General features: G+C 30.7%; 1 protein-coding gene across 1 annotated transcript in view; it reads left to right on the plus strand.

Annotated features, from left to right (window-relative positions):
• The window catches only part of LOC145335373 (uncharacterized), a 28,502-nt gene extending 15,889 nt beyond the window's left edge, over positions 1-12,613 (plus strand). The window contains exons 22-31 of the mRNA XM_080181115.1: positions 6,149-6,177; positions 6,715-6,810; positions 7,086-7,134; positions 7,283-7,341; positions 7,580-7,627; positions 9,053-9,106; positions 9,425-9,475; positions 9,893-9,991; positions 10,824-10,915; positions 12,281-12,613. Coding sequence (XP_080037241.1) covers positions 6,149-6,177; positions 6,715-6,810; positions 7,086-7,134; positions 7,283-7,341; positions 7,580-7,627; positions 9,053-9,106; positions 9,425-9,475; positions 9,893-9,991; positions 10,824-10,915; positions 12,281-12,380 — 677 coding nt within the window. The 3' untranslated portion in view covers positions 12,381-12,613. The remainder of the gene's footprint in view (positions 1-6,148; positions 6,178-6,714; positions 6,811-7,085; positions 7,135-7,282; positions 7,342-7,579; positions 7,628-9,052; positions 9,107-9,424; positions 9,476-9,892; positions 9,992-10,823; positions 10,916-12,280) is intronic.
• The last annotated feature ends 3,106 nt before the right edge of the window (positions 12,614-15,719 follow it).

Genomic DNA, 15,719 nt, shown 5'->3' on the forward strand with positions numbered 1-15,719 from the left:
AAGCCTAAATCGGCCAAGGAATAACCGAAAACGATATTTATAAACTTAAAAAATTAAAAATAAAGAGCTGAATGAGTGATTGCGTCTTTCTCTTTTTATTGACAGACGCACTTGGATATATTATTTTCATAATAAATGATATGTATTTCCCATTTTAACATCAGCTAACGTGTAAATTTGGTAAGCTACATTATTGAGTAGTGTCGTTAAGTTTGGGTGGAAGAATTTTGTAATGAAAGCGAAAGTGGAGTAGAGGATAAGGGATGGGGTAGAATCGGTTATAAAAAACAAAAAGCTCTTGCCAGTGGAACAAACTCAATCACTTCCCCTGGTTGTGTTAGAAGGGGATTATTGAGTAAGTTTGCTCAGCCAGAAAGTCGAGTTACTATCGAGCTACAATCGCTTGCGATGTCGTAGAGTAATCTCGCGCGAGTTCTTACAATATCGCTAAATAATCGCCCTAATCACATCGACGATATCATACGATAAATGGTCGAAAAGGTCCTTACAGCTGCGCAATACACCCACAAAATCTTATGCGATATCGTAAGGCTTGTACGCGATATCTTGCCAAAATCGTGAATAAAAAGTACATTTAAAAAATATTTAACATCATGTAGTTTTTTTGTAAATATTTTATGTAAGTAAGAGGTTGCATAAAGAATCCATTTCATACTGTGCATGCAGAGAGAGAAATAGAGAGACAGAGAGAGACATGGTGTAAAGAGAAACCTTTCTCTGTGCCCTTCTACTTTATGTGTACTCTCAAAAGTTTTCAATGAACTTTGATAAAGTATTTTTATATTTATCATACTGAATGGCAATGATTTAAGGAATATTAAGACACACATTTAAAAATGTTGCTTTTTAAAAAAAAAAACTTTTTAAAAATACTTTTATTTGTAATATTAAACTTAAACACATTATGACAATTTTAGTTATCAGTTTTAAATTTATTTGTTTGACAGCAGAAAAAATGCAATATTTTTTTAAAAATAATGTGAAATTCTAGCGGCCAATTTACAAACTATATTTCTCACAGAATGATGTTGATTATATGTTAGTTGTGTGTCTGTTTGTAAGTGTGTGTTGACACACATAAAATGCTATTGTTTACGATTTCTTAGGGAAATCGTGGTTGCCGCGATTTTTACTACAAAATCGAATTAATCCCTAGCGATTGTTTTCGATTTTTGCTGTAAAATCCATAGAGAAAATAATAAAAGAGAGAAATCGAGGTATTTGAAGGACTAAAATAGGCAGTGGGCCTAGAGGCCTATATTGAGCAATTGCCGCGCTGAATTTTTAATGTTATTCCACCACTTTTCAAAATGGGAATATCTTAAAATTAAATATAATTTCAAGACAGTTATAGTTGCTGTTTGAAGCATAAATCTAATTTTTAAGGGATGATATAGAAATATTTTGAATTATCATCCATTCTGATGAAACCTAATGAAAGAATATAAAATTATCATTATTAATTTTTCATGACTTTGCTACTGACTTTAATCATAACACTCATTATCAGCTTATAAGATTTATATTGGAGTCTATCTAACTTATATTTTTTAATAAATAAACGTTTTTACAAATTTAATATGAACATTTGATTGTAAATTATAATAATCAGTTTTTCAGTGCCATCTAGCTTTGGATATAGAACTAGAATATCAAAGCGTTCATCAATTTTTATTTTGCCTGTATTTTTCTTGTTTTGGATTTTTGTCACTAAAGGGCCAAACCCTGAGGGGTAAATAACATCACTTGAAAATGTTAAAAATATTGTAAAAACGAGTATTGTCTGAGAAAGAACATAGATAGCATTACAGATTATTCACTTATTTAGATTATTCAGTTATGAAATTTTTTATTTAATATTTAGCCTTAGTTTTAATGTATGTCTTTGAAGTAGACAACTAGCGAACCTGGTGGCTGAGAGCTAAACTATTAATTTTTTATTAGTAAACATTTAAAAGTTTTATCATGTTAATTAGATTTAAATATTACATTTAGGCTAATTTGAAAAAAAATAAATTTTTGATCATAAAAGGTGAACCCTCCCTATTTTTAAACTAGGCGAAACATACTTTTCTGCTGCACTAAGACCGTCCGCGGCTGTTTGTTTTTTAAGATTCTAAATCAAATTGTATTTTAAATATTTTCTTTAATTTTTTTAAAAACATAATAAATTACAGAAAAATAATAATAATTAATAAGATAAATTTTTTTATATTTTTTTTACATATATAGAATAGGTTATGGTTAAGATGCAAAAAGCCGCGGACGGTTTAGATAAATAGCAGACAAATTATTTTAGTAGGGGGGAAGTAATATTTTACAATGAAATTGGGGTGAGTATTCATCCTCTTATCGTTTTTCCTTATGGTAAAATCTTAAATAAGATTTTGGCGATAAAATACTACATATTGGATGCGAGTTTCCTTACGACATTTCTAGCTGGGTCAACAGTCATATACATAATATCAGTACTACCCTTATCCCAAGCTCCTCTGCGGAGAGCGTCATTCATTACAGTGCAAATCAATCAAAAAGGGGATTTAATTATTTAGTACCCTTAAAATTCATCCCACAAAAATTTCATTTTATACTTTTTTGTAGGCAATTTAACAACGAACAAATTTGCTTTTATGATTTTTTCTGTCATTTGAAAGAAACATGGAGATAAAGGTCATTTAATGAAGGTAGATGGAAAATTACCGGATTAACCCCTCCCCAAAAATAGCGCCCCCTTAACCTATCCATCTATCTATTATTCTATCTATCCATCCGTCTATCTATCCATCTATCTATCCATCAATCTATCCATCTATCTATCAATCTATCTATCTATCTATCCATCTATCTATCTATCCATCTATCTATCTATCTATCTATCTATCTATCTATCCATCTATCTATCTATCTATCTATCTATCCATCTATCTATTTATCCATCTATCGATCCATCTATATATCCATCTATATATCCATCTATCTATCCATCTATCTATCCATCTATCTATCTATCCATTTAATTATCCATCTATCTATCCATCTATCTTACCATCTATCTATCCATCTATTTATCCATCTATCTATTCAACTATCTATACATCTATCTATCCATCTATATATCCATCTATCTATCCATCTATCTATCCATCTATCTATCCATCTATCTTTCTATCCATCTATCTATCTATCCATCTATCTATCCATCTATCTATCCATCTATCTATCCATTTATCTATCCATCCATCCATCTATACATCCGTCTATCCATCTGTCTATCCATCTGTCTATTTATCTGTCTATCCATCTGTCTATCCATCTGTCTACCAATCTGTCTATCCATCAGTAGAAGGGGAGAGGATGGTGTAAAGGGGTGGATGGGTATTCTTATTTTAGCAAGCTAAAAGTTTCACTTAATAATAAATCCATAATAAATGTGAGCATGATTGACATAAATTTTTATTGGCTAATAACTATATTTATAATGATATTATGATTCTTGTTTACTGTTTATATGTATACTAGCAGTTTCGCCCCTAGCCTCTATGGGCTTTGCTCCAAGAGGTAATTAAACAAGGATGACAACATCCATAGAAGCGAAGCTCTGAAATGGAAGGACAAACGAACACTAACACTTGTGAAGTGTCAGAACTAAATATTAATGCATGTCTATACAAAATTGTAATTAAAACTGATTAAATACATGTTACTGTTTAAGGACATACTGACGTTTTTAGGACTTTTTATAGAGATGCTTCGCTTATAACACTATACCTTATTGTACTAGGAATCAGTATTCAAAAATCAGATGAATAGGATATTTTTAACATTCAAAACCATTATTTGTTGTCATAAAATTAAAAATCAGCTTGTTATAAATGGATGTATGGACTTTCTGGTAACGATTATAGAGTTGCCGTGCTTTCTTAGTCGTACCTAACTGTTGTAGAAAACGACATGAAAAGTTTGAAATCGATAGGACAATTCTAGCCTGTTTAAATTAACCCAAAGAGCTAACTGTAACAGACGTACGGACGGAGGTTTTTTTTTTGTAAAATAGCTTTAAACCACCACAGGACCAGTAGATATATTTCCTGAAGAGTAGAATATAATCGGTTTAGTGGTTACCAAGATCTTAAGGGACGGACGGACAGACAAACAAACATTAAGCTACTTTTTATTATAGATTAACGCTCAGGGATCTAAGGAACAAAACAATAACCGATTAATGTATGTACATCCCCAATATTGATACATAAAATAATAAATTATATTACAAAATTGATTGTCTGTAGATGACAATTAGTGGTTGAAAAGTTTTGATACTCATCTTAATGAACCAACCAATAAAACATCAATCAAATTTCCTAAAGCTGTTATGCCAACGAATATAAAAACGTTATTATAAAACTTTGAAGTTTGGGGACTAGTGTAATGTCCTCTCCCTTTCTAAATAAAACTGCTGATGCTAAACATGAAGACCATGTAACTACATAATTTAAAAACAAAGCATTACCAATAGACAGACAGATAGACTACTTGCTAATTCCAATTTAGAATGATTATTAGAACACTTCGTTATTTGAATATTATCTTTACCTTTCCGCAGTGAGAGAGGGGACATTGGGCTGTTTATAAAACTAGTCCCCAAAGTTTTACAGTTGTGTGTTCAAACGTTTTAACTACTAACTTTAATCTACACAAGGGGTAATTTTGTGTATTACCATTGGGGATGTACATCAATTTATTGACCTTTGTCTTATCCCTTTAGATCCCTTATATTTGTAATAATCCATAGAAACGATTATTAAGTTACATAAAAACATCAAACATAAAGAGGTTTAGATTTAGGTTTAGCCCCCCCTTCCTCCCCTCTCAATCATTTAGTGCAATAGAACTTGAAAATATTCATTATCAACTTTAATTCAAAGTCTGATCAAATAAATATTTCTCATAACTATGTTTTTGCGTCTTTTATTTATATGTATTACATCTCACATTTTGACTTTAAAAGGGCATTTAAAAGATTTTCTTAACAAACTTTTCGTGCACCCAACCTCAGAAAACGCGCTAAAAACCCCTACGGGGGCGCGGGGGGGTAAATGAGACCAGTACAGGCGATTATAATATGTCTTTGGGTAATCAAATATCGTATTTTTAGTCGGTGGCAACCAGTGAAAACATGTTTTCTCTTACTGTCTACTTAAATGTTGATTATAAAACAAACAAAAATAAACTAAAATCTTAACTTCAACTAGAAATATTTAGGACTAATATCTTTAATCTGTGTTTTTTTCTTTTATATTGTCAAAATACATGTAGTGCATGACTCACCTGAAGTTATTTTGTCTAATTACGTTAATTCTAAGAGATTTTATAATACTTTTAAAATTGTTGGTGAAACACAAAATATATGCCTTTTTCTGTAAGAAAATTTTTGCATATCTTGACTTTCAGACTTTAGAAAGCTTACTTAAAAAGCGTATTTTTACGATTCCTTTGAAATCTGATGTACATTGGGTATGATAATACTCATAGAATGATTAAAACTTGATTTGGGGGTGGTGAATTGATGCCCCTTGTTGCCCCTATGTGCAGTGACTTAATTTGAGACACCTGCCATACTCGGCGAGGGTGAGGTAATAATGAGTAGCTCTCATGAGACAGCGGGGCAAGTCATAATATGCTTGAACGTGGAGCTTAACAGCCCTAGTGGCTAGACAAAAGTGTCTCAGCCTACTCCATGACTACTTAGGCCCAAACTTTAAGAAACTATAGCTAATCAATCAATCAAAATGCGAAACAAGTCACCATTGCCAATTGTTTTCACACCTTCCTGAAATTTAAGATTGGTTTGACTTTTTTAACTTGACCTCCTCCTTGCCGGTTTTTTTTTAATATAGAGGGGTGTAGTTGGATGGACTCTAATTAGATTTCTAAAATAAATAAAAAAAATTTTGTCGAAACTGCCAACCATTATCCTCAACTTTTTGATTACTAATGTTATCAATTATTTAAATACTGCTTTTTATGTTATTTGTGTTGGCTTTTAAAAGTGACATATATGCACTGACAAAACATGATCCATTATGAGTTTTAAAAAAGTACTAAATTGATACAAGTTTTTTTTTAGAAAATCCAAATGAAGGCATCAAAGTCAAGGTGAAATATATAATTTTGTATATTTTCAAAATTATTCAACTATCAATCAATCTTTGGGCTTTACAATACGAAAAAGTGCATTATTTTCAATAATTAACATATTCAAGTTTCAAAATTAATCAACTATCAATCAATCTTTTGGCTTTATAATAAGGAAAAATGAATTATTTTCAATAGTTAACATAAACCACTAATTTATTTTTGTATTATAATTATATTTTTTACATTTTCTGGTTATATTTCCTCGTTTCTTCTTAATTTCTTTGTGCTTTGCAAGATGATGGGATTTGAAATTCCAAAACATTTAATTTCAGTCTTAAAATTGTAAAATATTTCACCCATAGGTAATGCAGGCTAACTTACTTCCCCTTCCCATATCAATTAGCTTAAATGTGCACTAGAAAAATGCAAAGATTGATAGAAAATTGCTCCCCCAATATTTTCAAGCTACCAATAGCAGAATTTCTTCATGAAGCGGAATAAACATCAAATTCGTCAATCATCGCATATCCTTATAACTATGATAAAATGTTGTAGATGACACTAAAAAGGCGGCTGTTTAGTGAGATAATGACCACGTTTCTACCCACAGCACTCGTACTTGTTATTGTCTATGCTACTAACTTCTTCAAGGTAAATAAATAATCTATAATTATCAATAAAAATATGAAAAAAAACAGGATAAATAACAATTTTGTATAAATTTGAAAATTTATTTTGTCTACAAATCTAAAAAATAATTATGCAAGTAATTTTAATTTAGAACCCTTTATATTCTTATGCCTCTTAAATATATGACTTTCGCATTTAATTATGAAACACTTTTTTACAATTTAAGAAAAATCGGCAATTTATGACAGTGCTTAGTGCAATATTTCATTCCATATTATTTTTCATTCATATTTTAGGATTTTTTCTTTGAAACTGTCATCAGTGTAAATCTTACTGCATTGCTAGGTAAGTTGCAAAATTATTTTAATTTGTTATAAATATTATAATTTGTTGGTGGTTACAAATGTTAAATATATTTTTCTTTGTGTACAAATAATAATAGATAAAAGCTTCTCTTAAAAATTAAAGAATTAAAAGATAATATTAATTTCAGTGTTGACAACTCTGTTTGTTAGCGTCTCATCCTATTTACCCAAGACTGCTTATCTAAAGGTATGTTTTAATGGAGCAACTATATAACATCATATAACAAAAAAGTTACTTTATAGAACAAAAAACATTAAGAATATAAAGCGATTCTTTGTAATGTAAAATGTAAAAAAATGTAATTTTTTTTTAAATGTCAGACATCGCGTTGGTGACCTTATAGAATGTTACCCTATAAAAAAAACATTAAATCAGTATATTACATTGCTAACTCAAAATAATTTAAAATTTTTATGGTTTTTAGATGATTGACATTTGGTTACTGTTTGCTCAGTTTATACCATTCTTTGAGGTAAGATATAAGTAAAGGAATATATTTTTTTCTTTAAAATTATAAAGCTTGAAACAAATTTGAAGTATTAAACTTAAATCTAGTTAACAATGAGCTTTAAGAGTTCTTTAGTCAAACCTGATAATCCACCAAATAAATGTCCTTCATTATAAAGTCAAAAACATAGAATTTAATGTCAGTAAGCCTTGTATTAATACATTTCCATTATGTAGCTCAAATTTTTCATGAAAATTTAAATTAAATTCTTTTTGGACCTTGGGTGTAATGACAAAGCACTAATAATAATGATATATATACAGGGTGAGTCAGAAAAAACTGAGTTTTTCGATTTTCAGAAACAACCAGAAGGAATACAGAATAAATGATTATATATCCTTGTTCTCTGTAAAAAAGCACATCAAACTTGTAAAAGGTGTTTTTTATTATCTCTAAAAATGCGGCCTCTATGATAGGTGTATGGTGTCAATAAATGCCTTGTGTGAAAAATGTTGATCAAGAAAAATTAAAATAACTAATCTATTTTGTATAAAAAAATCTTAAAATTTCAATATTTATTTAGAAAAAGGTCTAAGAAAAGTACCTAAATGAGTTTTAAAGGTGAAATGCTTTTTGGCGCCTCACAAAAGCATTTTTAGAATACTGCAATTTGTCATTTTTTCACATTTCTTGATTGTGATGCATGTGGTTTAAAAGAATCTTCTATAATAACGTAGCTTATAGTAAAAAGAAAAAAAAACCTTTTTATTTGACAAAAAAATCTCTTCAAGATAAAAAAGTTATCAAGGTTTGAATTTTTAAAATGAAAATGCCTTTTAGAAACCCTACCCTATTTAAATGAAGTTATTATGATGGATTATAACACACAAGTATAATTTGTCAAAAGGGGGCGGAGATTTTGGAGATAGGATCCAGTCTTGCACCAAATATAGAGAAAATTCAGGGGGAGCAAGGGGAAATTAGGTAACAACATGAAATATTTCGGGTCATGAGCTGGTTTTCCAGTCATGGAGCATTAAATCTTAACAATAGATTACAACAAAACGTTTGATTTATAATGTGATAATTTAATTTAAATAAATTGTATTTTTAAGATGTTAAATATTTACAATATGATAAATACAAATTTTAATAATCAAAAAATATGTTTGTTTATCTTTTTAGAATGGTAGACATTTTTTATTATTTATAAATCTACCTAAAAAGTACAAAATAATGGCTGAAAAAGTCATCACACACACTTTTTGAAATCTTCATGCTCTAAAAAGCGCCGTTGTTTTCAGAGATATTCAAAAACACCTTTTCTAAGTTTAATGTATATTTTTATAGAGAACAAGAACCTATAATTGTTTTTTCCATATTCCTACTGGTTGTATCAGAAAATCGGAAAACTCAGTTTTTTCTGACTCACCCTGTATATTTTTTTAGGTGTTGTTGCATACATTTATGGACTCCCAAAGAAAGACTAAAGATGAGGAAGAGGTAGGATAAATTTTACAGTCAATGATTCTTTTAAGACCAATGTTGTCAGCAATCAGTCACTGCTATATATTTAATTACTTTTTCTAATTCTATACGTAAAATCCTATTGTACATACAAATTTACTGTATACTTAGACTTGAGATTTATTTCAAGGCTTACTTACTATGTTTTATCTCTTGCTGTTTATTCTGTTCACTGCTATATTAAAGCACCTTGCTGAATAGACATTTCTTTCATCTACTTTGCTTTCTCATCTTTCTATATAGGAATTGTGTTTTTTTTCTTTGTTTTCTTTATTGTAAGAAAAAAATGTTAAGGAGAAGGAGAGGGATGAAAAAAGGTCATGGAATGTTGTTACTCCTATTAAGGTATGTATTGATGATGCACAATTTAAAATGAATATAATCAAGCAATAAAGTTCTTATGTTTATCTTATAATGGAATCCACCCACTAACTGTACCTTAGCTATTGTAAGGACCTTACACTGTTGCATGGAGTTAAACAAGCCTAATCATATTACACCTTTACAATGCCTAATTTAACATAACTCATAACTAGTAATTATTTTAGTTGATTGTATTCAATATTTGTTTATTAAGTAATCAACTTTTAGACATATTATTTCATTTGCACTGCATGTTTGTTTTAGCTTACATAACAAGAAAAGTAGTAAATAAGTCAAAAAATCTATTCTTGTTCTCCACTTTTATTGATTTTTCTTTAGATGATTATGTTGAAACGAAGTCAATGTTTCATTAAAATATTTTAATTTTGTCTGTTTCAGACACCTCCTTTGTTTGAAGTGAGGGAAGCAAATGGCGGATATACCAATGGTGGTTTTAACAATCAGAGTCAAATAAACATAAACCTACCATCAGCAAAGGTACTATCTTAGAAATAAAATATTATTATTGGCAGCTGAAGCTTCCTGGGTGTTGGTTAAGTTTTCCAAGAATGGAAAATAGCCTTAAACTGTGGGGGAAAAATAAGGATATTACATGAAATGCAGAACACATTTGGTGGAATGGATATGGCAATCATAAATGTCATTATTGATCTATTCTATAACTAGGGGCTACGCCCCTACAGGCCTCTAGTGGCACTTTAAATTTTTTTATATTTAAATATGTCTATGTTGTGTTTGACATTTATGTTTCATTGAACTCTCTTTGTTAAATCAAGAAAAGTAAAAAAAATTTAGATTTTTTTTGTGATTTCTCTTAGGAGGGTACCCTCCCCCAAAATAGTTATAAACCTTCCAGGGACCTATGCAAATCTACCCTGTTAAGGAGAACCCGATCGGTTCAGCAGTTTGTGAGATCCTTCAGAACAAACAAACACACAGACACACAAATAGACATCCTGTTACTTTAGTATCTATGATACAAAGTAGAACAATGTCTGTCTGTTTGTCTGTCTGTCTGTTTGTTTGTCTGTTTGTTTTTAGCAAAGGATCTCGCGAACTGCTGAACCGATCAGGTTCCCCTAACAGGGTAGCTTCTCATAGGTCCCGGGAAGGCTTATAACTATTTCTTGGGGAGTGGGACTCAAATTTTCAAAATTGAAAAAAAAATTCTAAGAGGATAATGCCAAAATTTTTCTTTTCAATCTAAAATACAAAAAATTCCCCGATAAAATCCTAATGTACTTAAAATTTTTTTTGTATAAATCAATGTTTCCAAAATGCATAGCATATAAATCTGTCCATTCATTAGGAGCTGATATCCCGAGATGAGAAGGAAAAGGTGGACAAGAGAAAGGATTTCTACAACAATGCGGATTCTGCTGATGATAATAGATTATTGAGGTACTTGAAAGGAAATTTATATAAATAAAAACGCAGGTTAAATCCTCTAAACTACAGTCATTAAAAATATAATTTTGCTATAGTCATATTTTGTTGTTAATATTCTACTGAACTGCAGGCATGTTTTTACCTGAAAATAACTAAATGTTAATCGTGACATTCATACTTTACGTCTCTCTGTAGTTGCACTTTATATTACACTACAATATAATACAATTATTAGCGAAGAGTTGTATTTTTAGTATCGAATCTACTCCGTAATAAGGTCCTTACTTAATTTAATAAAGAAATTGAAAAAAAACAGATTAAAATCCGAGTTCCTTATCAATATAATTACATTTACCTTCAGTCCATAATTAAAGTTCTGGTAGCAAAATCATTACCGTCCTACAACTTCTTTTATTTTTAGTATCGAAGCCTGTCAATAAGTGTCTGTTATTTTCTTCTTTAGACCTTAATGCTATTGCGGGTTATCTATAATACAAAGTAGAATGCTGTCTGTCCGCTTATCTGTCCGTCTGTCTGTCCGTCTGTCTGTCCGTCTGTCTGTCTGTCTGTCTGTCTGTCTGTCTGTCTGTCCGTCTGTCTGTCCGTCTGTCTGTCTGTCTGTCTGTCTGTCCGTCTGTCTGTCCGTCTGTCTGTCCGTCTGTCTGTCCGTCTGTCACTCTGTCCGTCCCTTAAGATCTCGGTAACAACTTAACCGATTGGATTATACTCATCAGGGAATATACCTACTGGTCCTGTGGTGGTTTTAGGCTATTTTTTTCGGGATTGGGACACCCCCAACCCCCCCAAAAACAAAAAAATCCCCCCTATTTTTTTTTGCTGAAGATTTACTTGGTCCTTTTACGAATTTCGCCAAAAAAATTTTTTGATCACCCCTAGGGTCAAAGCCCCTAGAGGCTAGGGGCGAAGCCGCTAGTTTTTTAAACAATGCATTCCTTTGCTTCCCAATCTCTTCACTCCAAAATATTGACCCATATCCCCACCTAATCTAATTGTTAATAAAATTTCTCGTAATCATTCGAATCCAGTGGATAGGAACCGGTTCTCATCCATACGAAAAAACTATGTCTAGCATCGTATTATATCGAGCTTTCTACGAATATAAAAATGTACAATCATAAGATTAAAACTAGCTTTTTAGCCGTTGCCTTCGGCACCTCGGGGTTAAAAAAACTAGTTTTAATCTCATAATTGTACATTCTATATCCGCGGAAAGCCGTTTATGATACGATGCGAGAAATAACTATTCTAGACCCTGTAAAGATATCAAAAAATATATTTTTTTTTTCTCTTAAAAGTTTATTTGTGGTCCGTATGCAGCACGAGGGAAACTGCCAAATAATAATTTATTTGTTTTAGAATTGGAGAGGTGATTGCCGTGAAAGGAATCCTGATATTCTTCTTAATATTCTCTGCTCTCTTCTGGACAGTTGGACTCACACATTATATATCTAATTAAATTATTATTATTGGAGGTTTGATCTACTTAAAAATTATATCCAGAAAACAAAAGTGTTTAATAAAATCAAAGAAAATTGATAATTTGATACAACAAAGGTGGCTTTAAATAGGTATTAAAAGGCTAATCTACAAATACCTTGTATCTTTTGTAAAAGAAATGTCATATTTAAACTTACGAAATTAATGTAAATTTTGGTATTTTATCAGCACAAAATAAGATTTTTATTTCAATTTAGCTTCCTTATACCTGTCTACAGGAATCTAAAATCATTTTTTAGCTTTCTAGGATGTTTCTAAATGTTAGAAACACTTTGTTCTAAGTAAATCTCTCTTCTTTTTTGCCTTTTTGTGTTTAATAAAATAATAAAATAAAAATGTTTATGATAAAATTTCGTGATTTTAATTTAGGAAATAAAATATTGAATATTTTTGTTCACCCTTGTTACTGGAATGACCCTTTCAGCTTGTAAAATTACAGATCATCATTTGGATTGCATGACTTTCCTCTTCCGGTGTGTGTACCTTCTTTATTATAACTTACCTGGCATTGTAGAAGTTGGTTAAAATTTATTATGTCTAAAATCAGGCTTGAACACCTTTAGTGGATGCTCTATTTAGTTGTGTCAGAAATATTTAATTGTTCGTCAGTAAACGACGACATATTGTTTTGTACCTGTAAAATTTCCAAATCATATAATTTCTAATCCCTTTGATTTATCTATAATACAAAGTAGAATGATGTCTGTCTGTCTGTCCGTCCGTTCGTCTGTCCCTTAAGATCTCGGTAACCACTGAACCGATCGGATTCTACTCTTCAGGGAATATACCTACTGGTCCTGTGGTGGTTTTGGGCTATTTTCTTGGGGGGTGGGACAACCCCAACCCCCCCCCCCAAAAAAAAAAAACCTAAATTTTTTTTTAATTATTTAAAATTAGTGGTGGAGTAGGGGCTTCTCATAAGTTACTTGATTGTTTAAAAATTATTTTAAATTAGTTGGGGCATCTACAGAGGTACTTAATTTTTTTTCTTTAATTACCTCTTGGGGCAAAGCCTCTAGAGGCTAGGGGCGAAGCCGCTAGTATCTTTGATAAACTACCAAACGCCTGCGGTGAACAATAATAAAATAATATGAAACAGTACACTTTAAAAAATAACTAGGGGTTTCACCCCAAGAGGGATTGAGAAAAAACCACATGTTGCACAACATGGCAACATGCAGAAATCAAGGAAAGTTTTTAGGAGGTGGGGGTGTCACAACCTCCAACGAAATAGCTTTAAACTAAAGCAGGAGTAGTATCTTGTATATTCGGTTCAGCGGTTACAGAGATATTAAGCTTCAGACGTACGGACGGACGGACATTGCTTTACTATGCATTATAGATATAAATAAAATCTGTTTATGAAAACTATTTATTACACGCATACCTAGGTATTTCCCATAAACTGTGAATATTATTTCACTAGGGTTGGAATGATTTTAGTAACAACAAATAAAGTATATTTATGCGGAACGTTTCGTAGCTTTATTTGAAAAAATCGTTGCCAATACTTATATCAAGTCCATTAATATGCAAAGAACCTAAATAGAAGGGTTGGGCCGGATACTTTTTTGGCCGGTTACCGGATATCCGGTATCCGGATAGTTTCAATATCCGGTATCCGGCCGGATATCTGGCCAACGCTCGATATCCGGCAAATGACCGGATATACGGCCGGATATCCAGCAGTAAAAATCAGCCGGATATCCGGTAACCGGCCGGATATCGAAAATAGCCGGATATCCGGCCAAACTGGATATCCGGCCCAACCCTACTAAATAGTAAATCTCTGAAGTCCTAAGGTTGGTTGTCTGTTGGGTGTTTTTAAAGAAGCTTATACTATACATTAAGATATATAAGTTTTTAAGTTTTTTGTAAAGAATTTTAATGTTAGAGGTAAATTTAAAATATGCATCAAATGTTAAGGATTTTTTTATAGAAATTATTTTTTTATAATTCTCTATTTAAAAGCGCAAAAAAATTTAAGTTTATTAATTTTGACATCCGTGATAGGTGGATTGAAAACTACCTGCACTTTAATTGGTTGAATGATGTACGACACTTAAGCTTCTCCAATCAGAGCGCAGATAGTTTTCAATCCATCAATTACAGATGTCAAAATTAATTAACTTAAATTGTATTTGCACTTTAAAATAAAGAATTATACAAAAAACGAATAGTATAAAAAAAATCCTTAAAATTTAATGCAGATTTCAAATATACCTCTAACATAAAAATTCTTTCCAACTGATATAACTTATTATACATAACTTAGTGTTACTTGGAACTTAACAAAACATTTGATAAAACCAGTGTAATAGTGAAGGGACAGGTTGGGGGAGCAAGATAGCATAAAACCATTCCAAGACTCTAATCTAAAATTTAATAGTCAACAACTTTACCGGGATCCATATGAACCTTGTTCTTTGGTTAGCGAGATCTTGGTGGTTAATAAATAACACCAAATAACATTGTAGGATTTTGTTGCAATATAATTTTTTAAAACAATCTTTGATACTCTTCCTATCCCTAGGAGCTGTATGAGAGAATAAACAAATGTTCGGATTTGGTTACAATATGTAAAAAGACATAAATTATTAGTATTTTATGGGACACTACGCTTTAGTTTTATTTATTTTCAAAAATATATCTATTTAATCTCTATAGAATTTCCGTAATATTTATATTTTTTATTTTTAAATTCAAAGTTGTTTAAAATAACAAGTAAGATAAAAAAATGTAATTGAATATTTTAATCTATTTCAAACTTTGAATAATATAGTTATGAACTCGTTAGGTTAGCCTAAAATATAATATCCTTTTTTAAAAAAAAAATGAGGAGAGGTAAATAATAAAAAAGGATGTTTATGAATATGGATGTATTCATTCTTTATAAAGCGTACAAAACGTATTTTTTATTAATATATTTAACTTCATATAGTAACTATTCCTTAGTTCAAATTTCAATAAATTTAAACCTAGTTCTAATTTGATTATTAAAGTAATATATTAATCATAACTCTATAAGCTACTCTTTTCAGAATCTTGCCTATTCTTGTTAATTAATTAAGTACTTATATAAAAGTAGAAAACAAAAACTGAGTAATCATTCTATTTCAGCAATAAAATAGAAAATACTCGGTCACAAAATAGTTAAATGTATACTTTTTAGCTGCCAACCTGTTTTTATAAGTAAGACAGTTGGTCTGTCTGTTGGTAATGAATCCATAACGATTTGTATTTCATACAAGAACAAGGATCTGTGGAGGGGTAATTTTCTCTAAAAGCGATTTCTCTT

This window comes from Acartia tonsa, chromosome 13, assembly GCF_053477335.1.
Source record: "Acartia tonsa isolate MP-2025a chromosome 13, ASM5347733v1, whole genome shotgun sequence".
In the NCBI taxonomy this organism is placed as follows: Eukaryota; Metazoa; Arthropoda; class Copepoda; order Calanoida; family Acartiidae; genus Acartia; species Acartia tonsa.